This window comes from Bombina bombina, chromosome 10 (genome assembly GCF_027579735.1).
Source record: "Bombina bombina isolate aBomBom1 chromosome 10, aBomBom1.pri, whole genome shotgun sequence".
Classification (NCBI taxonomy): Eukaryota; Metazoa; Chordata; class Amphibia; order Anura; family Bombinatoridae; genus Bombina; species Bombina bombina.
The window spans coordinates 40915763-40931717 of record NC_069508.1 but is presented as its reverse complement, the minus strand read 5'-3'; the positions used below and the strand labels follow the sequence as shown (position 1 = coordinate 40931717).

Here is a 15955-nt window from a genome sequence, read left to right as displayed (position 1 = left end):
GAGTATGTGTGAGTGTGTGTCAGGGTGATTGAGTGTGAGTGTGTGTGAGAGAGTATGTATGAGAATGAAAGAGTGTGAATATCTGTGTGCAAGTTTGTGTTTTTGAGCTATTGTACATAGTGAGGCATAGTAGATAGCTACCTATGTCACTTCTGATTGGTCACATCTGGATCAGCACTGTGGGTTAATGTTATTGACTATGTAACACTTTAACAGGGGTTAAATTTAAACATTATAAGAAGAGAATTTAAAAAAAAAATGATCTAATGTAAAATAGCATTTTATTGTTTAACACTTGGGTGTCCTATTATTATTATTATTATCATTATTATTATCATTATTATTATTATCATTAATAATAAACGTGTCTTATCACCTCCTATTGTTACTGGCATGCATTAAGTTTGCTTATGACCTGCTATAGTACAGATGGGTGTCACAGTACAAAGCATGCAGCAGTAACAATAGGCTGTATAGCTCTTGCAGGAACAGCTTACTTGCACTTTAAGCATCACCACTCCTATCTCTGTGCTACGGTTATTCCCCTCTCACATCCCTGCCTCCTCCCTCCTTTTCTTGTTTCCATGACTTCCTCTGCACAGCTCTCCTTGTCACTTGAGGGTGTCCTCTCCTGCTGGATGCCTGGGCACAGCATGGCGCTGTTACTGGGCATGCCTGGCTGCCTACGCTCTGCAGCTTTCTGGCTTCTGGTTTACCTACACTGCCTGCTCTGTACCTGCACTGCCCTCATCAAACTTTCCTGCAGCATCCTCCTGAGACCAAGGAGCACCTTCCACATCGTCCCTAGAGAGATCCCCCCCAGCTGTCTCAATGACCAGTTCCTGGGTACCCACTGCTACGTGAGGATCAAGGTAAAACCCCTGCAAGCTCCAGCCATCTGCAAACACTGGGCATTTGTAAGCATATTTCCATCAAGCCCCCCTATAGCATGCAGGGGTGTAGTGCAGGCTCAGTACCTAGACTGGCTCATCTCATGCACATAAATAGGCTTTAACTTTAAATGAGCTTTTAGTGATGTGCTGTAATTCCCAACATACCACCACACTGCATTTAATTGGTAATTGGAGTATAATTTATTAGTTTATGTCACATGCTAATTGCAACTGAATGCTACATCTCTATAATATTATACATAGTATAGATGGGTAGTGTAATGCATCATTAAATACTGTATCATTTCAGGGAAACAAATTACTGTATTAATCAGACATAAAATAATTGACATATGTGTAAAAAATTAAGGATTTCTATGAATGTTTTTTAATATTCATTCCTGAAAAGCAGAATATTTTGGCAGCAAATTATCTTTCACAGCAACATATCTGGGTTGGACCATGCTTTTTGCATTATATTCCTTCCAAATATTATTGTCTCCCTATAGTACTGAATTTCTCTACTTTGAGATGCTTATTAAATGTAATATTTACTATGACCTAATATCCTTTGCAACTAATAAATCATCCACACATTTTCTTTATCACGTATTCTCTGCATTTTATACCATCTGTTTAAACTTGTCTTGGATATATCACTTGCATTTTTTTTTTCTTGGTGAATTACTCCATTACTTTGGTGTTAAGTGATTCACATCCCACAAAAGCTGATAGTTTATATTTTTGATTAAACAAAACAAAGCTTTCATATAAAGAACACTACTGCAAAAGGATATTGTCTTATATTCTGCATCACCACTCTTCACCAACCTAAAAAAAAAAAGCTTTGTTTTTCTGCTGCATTTTTTAAGGTTACTGGATTAAGAATAATATATATTTATTCCCTCATCTGTTTATAATTGCCTATTCATACATGTTACGCTGACTTCTTTATTGATTATTTAGTGTAACATTAATATGTGTATTTTTGCCTCAATAGTTATCCAGTGTTTCTAGTTGAATTCTTTGCTTTTTCTTCACTGATCACGTAGCATTTTTGCAGGTCACCTTCTTTCACTGTGTGTTGCACATCACGTTAGTGGAATGATAATTTAGCTGCCAAGTTGACTGTAAACATGCAGCATGCTTTTTCATACAGACAATTAAATGCACCCTAGTAGTAATTATCTGTACAATTGGCATTTTAAGTGGATTCTGGCACAAATTGATTCATGAAAGGATTAAACAACACTTGACCAAATTATTGGTAGACATTCAGGGGCCGATTCGGCCCTTGATGCCCCTGTTTATGAAGCAGCGGTCTCCATAACTGGTCCGCCTGCTCTGAGGCTGCGGACATCAATCCGCCCAATTCTATACGATCAAGCTGATTGACACCCCCTGCTAGCGGCCACAAATCTGCAGGGGGCGGCATTGCGCAAGCATTGCACAAGCAGTACACCAGTTCATTCAGCGATGCCTGTCGGACATAATACGCTGCAGCGTATCATGTCGGACAGACATTGATAATTCGGCCCCTATGTGTCATTTAATGATTTATAGTAATTTTTCAAGGTTATCTGCACTGTGCCTTTTAGGTTATGTGCATGTAGAATATTATGACACTATATTAGTTGCTGAGTTAGTGCAGTGTCATTCAGTCAACTCAAAAATGTTTATTGTTTAAAAAGATAGATAATCCCTTTATTACCAATTCCCCAGTTTTGCATAACCAACACAGTTATATCAATATACTTTTTACCTCTGTGCTTACCTTGTATCTAAGCATCTTTTGACAGCCCCCTGATCACTTGACTTTTTATTTATTATCTATTGACTTGCATTTTAGCTGTGTTGTGCCGAACCCACAGGCGTGAGCACAATATTATCTATATGGCCCACATGAACTAACAGTATCCTGTTGTGAAAAGCAAATAAAAAAGCATGTGATAAGATGCTGTCTGTAGTGGCTTAGAAACGGGAAGAAATTTAAAGGTTCGAATATTATAAAGTATATTAATATAACAATGTAGGTTATGCAAAACTGGGGAATGGGTAGTAAAGGTGTTATCTATCTTATTAAACAATAACAGTTTTACTGTTGACTGAGTGTGATGCAAATTTACAGCTGCCAGCGTATTGGGCAGTAGACCAATTTATTAGAATTCCAATTCATTCATTAGGCTCTAGCTGAACTTGCATTTATTCCTTTGTGTTTTCAGTGTATTTCTGCTCCATAACATACTTTGTAATGTTAAAGCAACCAGTCTATAAGCAAATACAATGCTCTTTTTAGTTAGAGCATTGTATTTTTAAATAAGTGCCCATTTTTCATTGTGTATATCTCTTTCAAAGAGATTAAACACATATTTAAAGGGACTGTCCTTTTTTTTATATTGTTAAAGGGACAGTCTAGTATAAACTAAACTTTCATTATTCAGATAGGACTTTTAATTTTAATCAACTTTCCAATTTGCTTTTTTCTCTTGGTATTCTTAGTTTAAACCAAACCTAGGTAGGCTCATATGCTAATTTCTAAGCCTTGGAGGGCTGCCTCTTATCACTTGCTTTTTAAATCTCTTTTCAACACAAAGAGACAGAAAGTACACGTGGGCCATATAGGTAACACAGTGTTCAGGCACAGGGGGTTATTTAAGATCTAGCACAAAACAATGCTAAATGCAAGACAATAGATAATAAACAGTCACAGTCATGTGATCAGGGGGCTGGAAGAAGGTTCCTAGATACAAGGTAATCACAGAGGTAAAAAGTACATTAATATAACTGATGGTTATGCAAAACTGGGGAATGGGTAATAAAGGGATTATCTATCTTTTAAAACAATAACAATTCTATGGTAGACTGTCCCTTTAATACCCTTTAAGGGGTACCTCTCATCAAAATGACAAACTTTTATATTAACAATTTTAGTGCAAAGTAGCTCAATCAGAATTTTACCCCACATGCTTTTATGTTATCTGTGTGAGCCCAAAGTGAGAAGAAACCTACAACCAATGCACATGCGCAGAAGATGCCAATGAATAACAAACTGAGGCCTAGATTTGGAGTTTGGCGGTAAAAGGGCTGTTAACGCTCCGCGGGCTTTTTTCTGGCCGCACCATAAATTTAACTCTGGTATCGAGAGTTCAAACAAATGCTGCGTTAGGCTCCGAAAAAGGATCGTAGAGCATTTTTACCGCAAATGCAACTCTCGATACCAGAGTTGCTTACGGACGCGGCCAGCCTCAAAAACGTGCTCGTGCACGATTCTCCCATAGGAAACAATGGGACTGTTTGAGCTGAAAAAAAACCTAACACCTGCAAAAAAGCAGCGTTCAGCTCCTAACGCAGCCCCATTGTTTCCTATGGGGAAACACTTCCTACGTCTGCACCTAACACTCTAACATGTACCCCGAGTCTAAACACCCCTAACCTTACACTTATTAACCCCTAATCTGCCGCCCCCGCTATCGCTGACCCCTGCATATTTTTTTTAACCCCTAATCTGCCGCTCCGTAAACCGCCGCAACCTACGTTATCCCTATGTACCCCTAATCTGCTGCCCTAACATCGCCGACCCCTATATTATATTTATTAACCCCTAATCTGCCCCCCTCAACGTCGCCGACACCTGCCTACACTTATTAACCCCTAATCTGCCAAGCGGACCTGAGCGCTACTATAATAAAGTTATTAACCCCTAATCCGCCTCACTAACCCTATCATAAATAGTATTAACCCCTAATCTGCCCTCCCTAACATCGCCGACACCTACCTTCAATTATTAACCCCTAATCTGCCGAGCGGAGCTCACCGCTATTCTAATAAATGTATTAACCCCTAAAGCTAAGTCTAACCCTAACACTAACACCCCCCTAACTTAAATATAATTTACATCTAACGAAATAAATTAACTCTTATTAAATAAATGATTCCTATTTAAAGCTAAATACTTACCTGTAAAATAAATCCTAATATAGCTACAATATAAATTATAATTATATTATAGCTATTTTAGGATTAATATTTATTTTACAGGCAACTTTGTAATTATTTTAACCAGGTACAATAGCTATTAAATAGTTAAGAACTATTTAATAGTTACCTAGTTAAAATAATAACAAATTTACCTGTAAAATAAATCCTAACCTAAGATATAATTAAACCTAACACTACCCTATCAATAAAATAATTAAATAAACTACCTACAATTACCTACAATTAACCTAACACTACACTATCAATAAATTAATTAAACACAATTCCTACAAATAAATACAATTAAATAAACTAGCTAAAGTACAAAAAATAAAAAAGAACTAAGTTACAAAAAATAAAAAAATATTTACAAACATAAGAAAAATATTACAACAATTTTAAACTAATTACACCTACTCTAAGCCCCCTAATAAAATAACAAAGCCCCCCAAAATAAAAAATTCCCTACCCTATTCTAAATTAAAAAAGTTACAAGCTCTTTTACCTTACCAGCCCTGAACAGGGCCCTTTGCGGGGCATGCCCCAAGAATTTAAGCTCTTTTGCCTGTAAAAGAATAAATACAATACCCCCCCCCCCCCCAACATTACAACCCACCACCCACATACCCCTAATCTAACCCAAACCCCCCTTAAATAAACCTAACACTAAGCCCCTGAAGATCTTCCTACCTTGTCTTCACCATCCAGGTATCACCGATCCGTCCTGGCTCCAACATCTTCATCCAACCCAAGCGGGGGTTGGCGATCCATCATCCGGTGCTGAAGAGGTCCAGAAGAGGCTCCAAAGTCTTCCTCCTATCCGGCAAGAAGAGGACATCCGGACTGGCTGTTCCGATCAGCCAATAGAATGCGAGCTCAATCTGATTGGCTGATTGGATCAGCCAATCGGATTGAAAGTCTTCCTCCTATCCGGCAAGAAGAGGACATCCGGACTGGCTGTTCCGATCAGCCAATAGAATGCGAGCTCAATCTGATTGGCTGATTGGATCAGCCAATCGGATTGAACTTGATTCTGATTGGCTGATTCCATCAGCCAATCAGAAAATTCCTACCTTAATTCCGATTGGCTGATAGAATCCTATCAGCCAATCGGAATTCGAGGGACGCCATCTTGGATGACGTCCCTTAAAGGAACCGTCATTAGTCGGGAGACAACGGAAGAAGAGGATGGATCCGCGTCGCCTGCTTCAAGATGGACCCGCTCCGCACCGGATGGAAGAAGATCGAAGATGCCGCTTGGAGAAGATGTTTGCCGGTCCGGATGTCCTCTTCTTGCCGGATAGGAGGAAGACTTTGGAGCCTCTTCTGGACCTCTTCAGCACCGGATGATGGATCGCCAACCCCCGCTTGGGTTGGATGAAGATGTTGGAGCCAGGACGGATCAGTGATACCTGGATGGTGAAGACAAGGTAGGAAGATCTTCAGGGGCTTAGTGTTAGGTTTATTTAAGGGGGGTTTGGGTTAGATTAGGGGTATGTGGGTGGTGGGTTGTAATGTTGGGGGGGGGGTATTGTATTTATTCTTTTACAGGCAAAAGAGCTTAAATTCTTGGGGCATGCCCCGCAAAGGGCCCTGTTCAGGGCTGGTAAGGTAAAAGAGCTTGTAACTTTTTTAATTTAGAATAGGGTAGGGAATTTTTTATTTTGGGGGGCTTTGTTATTTTATTAGGGGGCTTAGAGTAGGTGTAATTAGTTTAAAATTGTTGTAATATTTTTCTTATGTTTGTAAATATTTTTTTATTTTTTGTAACTTAGTTCTTTTTTATTTTTTGTACTTTAGCTAGTTTATTTAATTGTATTTATTTGTAGGAATTGTGTTTAATTAATTTATTGATAGTGTAGTGTTAGGTTAATTGTAGGTAGTTTATTTAATTATTTTATTGATAGGGTAGTGTTAGGTTTAATTATATCTTAGGTTAGGATTTATTTTACAGGTAAATTTGTTATTATTTTAACTAGGTAACTATTAAATAGTTCTTAACTATTTAAGAGCTATTGTACCTGGTTAAAATAAATACAAAGTTGCCTGTAAAATAAATATTAATCCTAAAATAGCTATAATATAATTATAATTTATATTGTAGCTATATTAGGGTTTATTTTACAGGTAAGTATTTAGCTTTAAATAGGAATCATTTATTTAATAAGAGTTAATTTATTTCGTTAGATGTAAATTATATTTAAGTTAGGGGGGTGTTAGTGTTAGGGTTAGACTTAGCTTTAGGGGTTAATACATTTATTAGAATAGCGGTGAGCTCCGCTCGGCAGATTAGGGGTTAATAATTGAAGTTAGGTGTCGGCGATGTTAGGGAGGGCAGATTAGGGGGTTATACTATTTATTATAGGGTTAGTGAGGCGGGTTAGGGGTTAATAACTTTATTATAGTAGCGCTCAGGTCCGCTCGGCAGATTAGGGGTTAATAAGTGTAGGCAGGTGTCGGCGACGTTGAGGGGGGCAGATTAGGGGTTAATAAATATAATATAGGGGTCGGCGGTGTTAGGGGCAGCAGATTAGGGGTACATAGGGATAACGTAGGTGGCGGCGCTTTGCGGTCGGAAGATTAGGGGTTAATTATTTTAAGTAGCTGGCGGCGACGTTGTGGGGGGCAAGTTAGGGGTTAATAAATGTAATACAGGGGTCGGCGGGGTTAGGGGCAGCAGATTAGGGGTACATAAGTATAACGTAGGTGGCGGTCGGCAGATTAGGGGTTAAAAATTTTAATCGAGTGGTGGCGATGTGGGGGGAGCTCGGTTTAGGGGTACAAAGGTAGTTTATGGGTGTTAGTGTACTTTAGGGTACAGTAGTTAAGAGCTTTATGAACCGGCGTTAGCCAGAAAGCTCTTAACTCCTGCTATTTTCAGGCGGCTGGAGTTTTGTCGTTAGAGCTCTAACGCTCACTTCAGAAACGACTCTAAATACCAGCGTTAGAAAGATCCCATTGAAAAGATAGGATACGCAAATGGCGTAAGGGGATCTGCGGTATGGAAAAGTCGCGGCTGAAAAGTGAGCGTTAGACCCTTTAATCACTGACTCCAAATACCAGCGGGCGGCCAAAACCAGCGTTAGGAGCCTCTAACGCTGGTTTTGACGGCTACCGCCGAACTCCAAATCTAGGCCTGACTTTGCTGACATTTGGACTTGCATGCACACAACAGACATAAGCTATAGTCCGTGGGTTACGATTCTGACTGGCAGTACCACACTTTGACTGGGTTGGGATTCAAAATTGTCTTCAATATTAAAGGCTATGATCGGGTTGCCCATTTCAACTCTGTCCTTTCTAGCTGCTTGAAAGCAACAGAAAGAAGCTGATTAAGCAGCCACATAGGAGCAAGGGACGCGTCTTCTCTGTGATTGTGAGTCATCCATCCCTCTCGGTTAGCCAACACCGGAGAATATGCACTGGTGATGGCATCCCTTAGCCACAGTTAATTACATATTATCAAAAGTCCCTCAATTATATACACATTACAGAAAGGGTAGAGAATATTATAAAACTTAACATTTAATTCAAAAACTTAAAAATATAATCGTGCAACAAAACATAAGTAAAATCATAGTGCAGCCCCTGATGTTGTATGAAAAACAATCTCATTCATATGAAGAAGCGAATACAAAAAGGGTAACTAGCGCCATTGGGGAACGTAGGGCAACTAAAAAGATCTCTAAGCATAAAGCTATTAGATGACTGTTAACCCCCAAAGGGATTGGCTGCTATCTGATCTGTTGCTGCACAACTGCACCAATTATTTAAAACATGACTGGGTGATTCAAGACAAACTGTAATAAGGGCATAATGAATTAATTCTTCTCTCTATCTTCACTGGATTCCATTTCCAGAAAGTACTTGACTGCATGGCAGTCACATTGATATTCAATGGAGGTAGACAGTGATTCTACGCTGCAGGTTACCAAAAAAGTTTAATTGTCTAGATCAATGCTTTCCAAACATTAGTGTGTCGGCGGCAGTGTGTAGGTGTGTCGCGCAAAGTTGCAGAGGTCAGCCAGGTGACCCCAGCTTCAGCACAAACTTTTTTAATTTTCACATTTGTTTCAAATTTTTTTTGTTTCTGACTTTCTGCCTGCCTGCAACGCATATCACGTGGTTGACACGTGATTGATACCTAGTGGGTCACAGATCATCCGGAACTGAAACTATTCCCATTTACGGCTTTGGAAGCACATTGGCTCCTGACTGCACGTGTAGTCTCCTCAATCGGCTCGTGACTACACGTGTAGTCAGTGAATGGGACAGCAGTGTGTTTGCAGTGCAGGCAGTAGTCAGTCGGACTCGCAGAGCTCTGAGGGCAGCCGCTTAAATGATGAGCTGAAGTCAAAGTGTTTTGTTGTTTTTGCAGACTCCACAGCGATCCACTTTTCCAGGTTAAAGTGCAGCAGGTCTAACATTGTGAGTGACATTTACTTTGTGTATCTTAATAATTATATGGGAGCTGTTGGCCGACAGACATTTGGCAGATGGACATTTGGCTGACGGATAATAGTCCGACACACAAGTGGCTGTCAGATTAACAGTCCGGCCACGAGATAGTTAGATAGATAGATTTGATAGATTAGATAGATAAATAGATGCAATAGATAGATAGATAGATAAATTCAATAGATAGATTCAATAGATAGTTAAATAGATAGATAGATTTGATAGATAATTTCACAGACAGAGAATTACAAGACGTGTGGGCTGAGACCCATGGTTAGGTTCCCAGAGGCGGTTGTGGTATCTGCCTTCGGCCGAACTCGGAATATGCTTCGGCATTCTGTCCGTCGGCCAAATGTCCGTCGGACAGAATGCTGTCGGCCAAATGTCCGTCTGCATTTTGTCAGAGCACCTGTGGGAGCACTGAAAGCTGTTTGATTCCTAAAAAGACTTGAAATTGAATTTAAAATTTTAAAAAAGCTTCTCAGAGTCAGACGGAACAATGTTAAAGAATTCTGTTGTCAGTTCCATTTCCATTCCTTTGTCTTATGATTATCCTTTACTTTAGAGAACAGTACACAAGGTTTTAATCTATTGGTGTGATATTATTGGATAATCATATAGACTTTATTAAAGGGACACTAAACACAAATTTTTTCTTTAATGATTCAGATAGAGCATGCAAATTTTAGGCAACTTCTAATTTACTCCTATCAATTTTTCTTCGTTCTCTTGCTATCTTTATATAAAAAGCAGGAATGTGATGCATAGGAGCCGGACCATTTTTGGTTGAGAACCTGGGTTATGCTTGCTTATTGGTGGGTAAATGTCAGCCTCCAATAAGCAAGTGCTATCCATGGTTCTGAACCTAAAATGGGCTGGCTGCTAAGATATACATTCATGATTTTCAAATAAAGATAGCAAGAGAACAAAGAAAATTGATAATAGGAGTAAATTAGAAAGTTGATTAAAATTATATGCTCTGTCTGAATCATGAAAGAAAAAAAAATTGGGTTTAGTGTCCCTTTAAGTAACTGTCGCCCTTCAATGTTCTTCCTATAACAAATTCTTTGTAATCTAGTGAGGGATTCATTCAATTGCTCTTCTGGATTTTGGAGTTTTGGGGAGATTTGTTTGCTTGCACCCCTTGGGGAGAATTGCTCTTCTGGATTTTGGAGTTTTGGGGAGATTTGTTTGCTTGCACCCCTTGGGGAGAGGGAAATATGAGCAGCCACAGGACAGAACTTTAGAAAAATTGGTTTAATTGTCCCTTTAAATAATGAGGTGCATGTATCCTGATTGGACACTGACTGGAGTGGAAGGCGACATTGCTTCTTCTACAACTGACATTAGTAAGAAGCTGACGTCTATAAATCACAAGAACTGCTGCTAAGACAGCATAATACTTAAAGGGACATGCCACCCACGTTTTTTCTTTTATGATTTAGAAAGAGAATGCAATTTTAAACATCTTTCTAATTTACTTATATTATCTAATTTGTTTTATTCTCTTGATATTCTTTGATGAAAAGCATATCTAGATATGCTCACTAGCTGCTGATTGGTTGCTGCACATAGAAGCCTCGTGTGATTGGCTCACCATGTGCATTGCTTTTTCTTCAACTAAGAATATTTAAAAAATGAAGCAAAATAAATAATGGAAGTAAATTGTAATGTTGTTTAAATTTCTATTCTCTATCTGAATCATGAAAGAAATATTTTGGGTTTAGTGGCCCTTTAACTTTCATACACACTGCCAATAGCAATAGTTATACAGGAAACCTATCTTGTGTCTAACAGGAAATGCCACATTTAACAGTTTAAGCTTATTTGAAGATGATGGTTTATTTAAAGCTGTGTTACATTTTAAAGGGACATGAACCCCAATATTTCTCTTTCATGATTCAGATAGAATATATAATTTTAAAGCAACTTTCCAAGTTACTTCTATTATTAATTTTACTTCATTCTCTTTGGCATCCTTTGTTGAAGGCAGTAATGCACTACTGGGAGCTAGCTGAACATTTTGGGTGAGCCAATGACAAAAAACATCTATGTGCAGCTACCAGTCAGCAGCTAGTTCCCAGTAGTGCATTGCTGCTCCTGATATATGGATAGGAAGTGGAAGCTTAAAAATGCTTGATGATGAAATGTCTTTATCTAATATTCCACCAAATATTCAGAAACTGTGTTCATTCCATCAACCTCATACATCCCATTAAAATAGTAAGTAGTTATTGGTGTTATTAAACTTTTTTTTAATTCATGCACATACTTACATACTGTTACTACTTGTAAATACATTTCATTATTATATAATTTATGTATGTGTCTGTATCTCTTAAAACAAGTTAGTTTAACCTCCTGTTTGCTAGTACAACTGAATTACTGTGTCGCGAAATGATGTAGGTCTAAAAAGTGTGTCAGCAACGTGAAAAGATTGGAAAGCTCTGGTCTAGATTGATACCTTCTACCTTGTTAAGCACATCCATAGTGTCCCTGACATAGGAAGGGTGTCAGGATACCAGGAACCAGACAGAGACATGAAATGCTAAATTAATCACACCCTTATTTTAAATATATAAATATATATATAACAAGCTCAAAAGCCAAATAACAAGCCAGGAGTCAAAGCCAGAACAGGTAGTCAGACAAGCCAGGTCAGGAACCAAAGAGAGAAGTCAGACAAGCCGGGGTCAGGAATACGAAGATCAGCGAAATCTGGAACAAGCCAAGGATCAGGGCCCAGAAGGGACGTCAAACAAGCCAGGTAATACATGGAGTCAAGAACACAGGAACTCACAGAAAAGTCAGAGACAACGCAAGGGCAAAGGCAAACTGAACTGAGGCACTTAAATAGTAAGTGATGACATAATTATTCTGGGACTGCAACCAGTCTCTCACTGATGTTATTCTCCAGTTTGGTCATAAGAGGGAGCCTGGGTGTAGTGAGCAGCGTTACACACTCTGCTTCAGGCAAGGAGAAAACACAGGTGAGAGAAATGGCAGCAATAACAAAAAGCTGCAAACGACAAGCAAAGCCAGGTAAAACCCTGACAAAGGGAGAGTGAGTACAATATCTCTCATATGAGCGTACAAATATTTGGATGCCTGTTCACATAAACATCCCATGCCAGAGACAATAAGTCTCCCTGGTGGATTATCTTTCTTTTTAAGTATCATTGGCAACAAATAAAATCTGGCAGTTTTTGGGTTATCGGTTATCCTGCCGAAGGAAACGGAATTCTAAATTTGAGATCAAGCCATTATCTTTTGCTTCTAATATGAGATGATTATTTTTTGTTAAAATCGTTCCATTGGATGGCTCCATAATATTTTATAGCAAGTTGTATTCCCCAGTTAGTGTTTGGCTTCATAGGTATACATCTCTACTGGCCAAAGAACAATAATACCCCCCTTATCCGAGGGTTTTACAAGCGCATCTGTCCAATTTGTCATTTCTCTTAGGACATGTATTTAATCTGGACTTAGGTTATATTCCCCCCGTGGTACCAGATTTAAAATGTCCCCTTTGTGGAATAGAACATAAGTAAAATCAGAGTGCAGCCCCTGATGTAGGATGAAAACATTTATATGAAGAAGCTAGTACAAAAAGGGTAACTATCCCCATTGGGGCAGGAATGGCAACTAAAAAGATCCCTAAGCATAAAACTATTTGATGACCGTCATCTCCTAAAGGGCCAAAGGGATTGGATGCTATCTAATCTGTTGCCGCATAGTTGCAACAATTCTTTAAAAAATTACTGGGTGTCCCCGTACTAAGCTTTCAATATACAATCACACTTGTTGCAAACGTATCGATACATATTATTTAGAGTAGCATCGCTCTATATTATAAACATCCAAGCATCAGGAGTTAGCACCAAAACTCCTAACGTACGTTTCACAAGTGCTTTATCAAAGGCGACTTGGATGTGTGCTTTGTGTCTTTGTCATGTTGGGATGGGAAATTCCTCTTCATCTTTAGCAGGATTTGTGCCAAACTATCTTGATATTTGGTGCTATTCATTATCCCATCTATCTTGGCGAGAGCCTCTGACCCAAAAAGCCAGCATGGTGTTCCTTGGATGATGAACTTTATTGGCTTTTCTTTAAAAATATCTTTTTACAATTTAGGACGACAAGTTTAACCTTGTCTCATCAGACTATTTTACATTTTTCCACATGTTTGTGGTGACTGAATAAATCTTTTGGCATAATTTTAATGAGCTTGGATGTTCCATTTTGTAAGAAAGGGTTTCCATCTTCCACACTACGCCATAGGCCAGACGTGCAGAATAGGAGAGATAGTGTAGGAGTGACTGGTACCTCTTTGAGTGTTGCGATTTGTAGCTTCCTTGATACGTTTTCTCTGTAAGATATTTATAATAATTATCAATAATTCATTCATAATAAAAATGCATTCATAATAATCCTCAAACTCCATAATATAAATACTACAAAATATTTAAATTAAGAAACTTTTAAACCTGCTGTTGTCTGGGCTGCAGTAGCATACAGAGTTCTCCAAAACCAACAAAAGCTATAAACAACCTGTGCCCTTTTAAATGACATAAATTACCTCTTGCTTTTTCATAAAAATTATACTTATCCCACAGATTTTCTATGGAAGCCAAAAAGCAATTTTTGTAACGTGCGAATGCTGCAAATTAAAAAGCTGCAACATAGGTTACAGATTTTGCTTTTGGCGTCTCTAGGGAGCGTAGGAAAAATCACAGTTTTTACACAAAAGCGAGAGGTGTTAAAATGTCCCTTTAAACACAGCTCTGTTCTGTCATCATTTTCTTTTTATCTGCAGGATTCTGGCTTACGGTTCCACTATGTGGCGGCAGGAGAGCGAGGGAAACCGCTTATGCTTCTTCTTCACGGATTCCCAGAATTCTGGTAAAGTATTCTTTATCCTTTGTGTTATATATTAGATGTCTGATAACAAAACAGAATACACGTGTCTTTACTTTGTACCTTTTTTTTTTCCCGCAACCAGAATGTACCAATACCATTCTAATACTCTTGGCATTGCCAGTGAGCTTGAGAGTTTGCAAAGATATTGATATATGGCGCAAACAATAGTAACCCTCCTCCCCAGTAGTGACCCAAAAATGGAATAATGTATAGAAAAAAAAGGTTAAAGGGACACTGAACCCAAATTTTTTCTTTTGTGGTTCAGATAGAGAATGCAAATTTAAGCAACTTTCTAATTTACCCCTATTATCAATTTTTCTTTGTTCTCTTGCTTTCTTTATTTGAAAAAGAAGGCATCTAAGCTATTTTTTTGGTTCAGAACCCTGGAAAACACTTGTTTATTGGTGGTTGAATTTATCCACCAATTAGCAAGAACCACACAGTGTGTTCACCAAAAATGGGCCGGCATCTAAACTTACATTCTTGCATTTCAAATAAAGATACCAAGAGAATGATAATAGGAGTAAATTAGAAAGTTGCTTAAAATTGCATGCTCTATCTGAATCACAAAAGAAAAAAATTGGGTTCAGTGTCCCTTTAAGGGTTGGCGCTATTACTAGCTAGGGTTAATGCATTGATTTAGATTGTATATATTACCTGAAAAGATGTTACTATGTGATCAAGTGTAATATAAAAAAAAATATTAGTATTAAAATATATATTAGTATGGCTGTTCCTAAAACACACAAAATGTCCATATGTGAACCTGGAATGTGTGTTACGCTATTCACCTCACTGCTGACACACCTCTATTCTGATTGGCCAGCGGGTTCCTCCTGTCCAGTGGCGACTCTAGGAACAAAATATAGGGGGGGCACATAAGATATAACAGTCAAAACTGGGGGGGGCACTAATAATTAGGCGGCTGCCTCGTGTAGGGTTGCCACCTTTTCTTCAAGCCAAACCCGAACATTAGCGCAGCGCTGCAATTTTTTGTAGATGTGTGTATGTCAGTGTATGTGTGTGTGTATTAGTCAGTGTATGTATGTCTGTATGTCAATGTCTATGTGTGTGTATATATGTCAGTGTTTATGTGTGTGTATATATGTCAGTGTTTATGTGTATATATGTCAGTGTATGTGTGTGTGTATATATATGTCAGTCTTTATGTGGTGTGTGTATGTATATATGTCATTGTTTAAGTGTATGTGTATATATGTTAGTGTATGTGTGTGTGTGTATATATGTCAGTGTTTATGTATGTGTGTATGTGTCAGTATTTATGTTTTGTGTGTGTGTATATGTCATTGTTTATGTGTGTCTGTATATATATCAGTGTTTATGTGTGTGTGTGTGTGTATATGTCAGTCTTTATGTGTCTGTGTATATGTCAGTCTTTATGTGTGTATATATAGGAGTTGCCACTTGTCCAGGATTGACCCGGACAGTTTGGGTTTTGAATTATGTGCCCAGGTTTATGATGAAGTTGTGATCCAGATTTAGCCATTTTATTCAGTTTTCTGATGATTGCTGTTAGTGTTCTGGTTTGGCTTGAAGAAAAGGTGTCAATTCTAGTGTATATGCCAGTGTTTACGTGTGTGTATATGACAGTTGGGTAATACTGAGGACTGGAAGAACAACTGCTCACATTTAGTGGAGCCCTTTAAACCACAGGCTACTGCAAGTAGTGCATTGATATTCCTCCT

General features: G+C 38.4%; 1 protein-coding gene across 1 annotated transcript in view; it reads left to right on the top strand.

Moving 5' to 3' along the window:
• The first annotated feature begins 638 nt into the window (after window positions 1-638).
• The window catches only part of EPHX4 (epoxide hydrolase 4), an 88730-nt gene continuing 73413 nt past the window's right edge, over window positions 639-15955 (top strand). The window contains exons 1-2 of the mRNA XM_053694008.1: window positions 639-872; window positions 14146-14231. Of these exons, the coding sequence (XP_053549983.1) occupies window positions 639-872; window positions 14146-14231 (320 nt within the window). The remainder of the gene's footprint in view (window positions 873-14145; window positions 14232-15955) is intronic.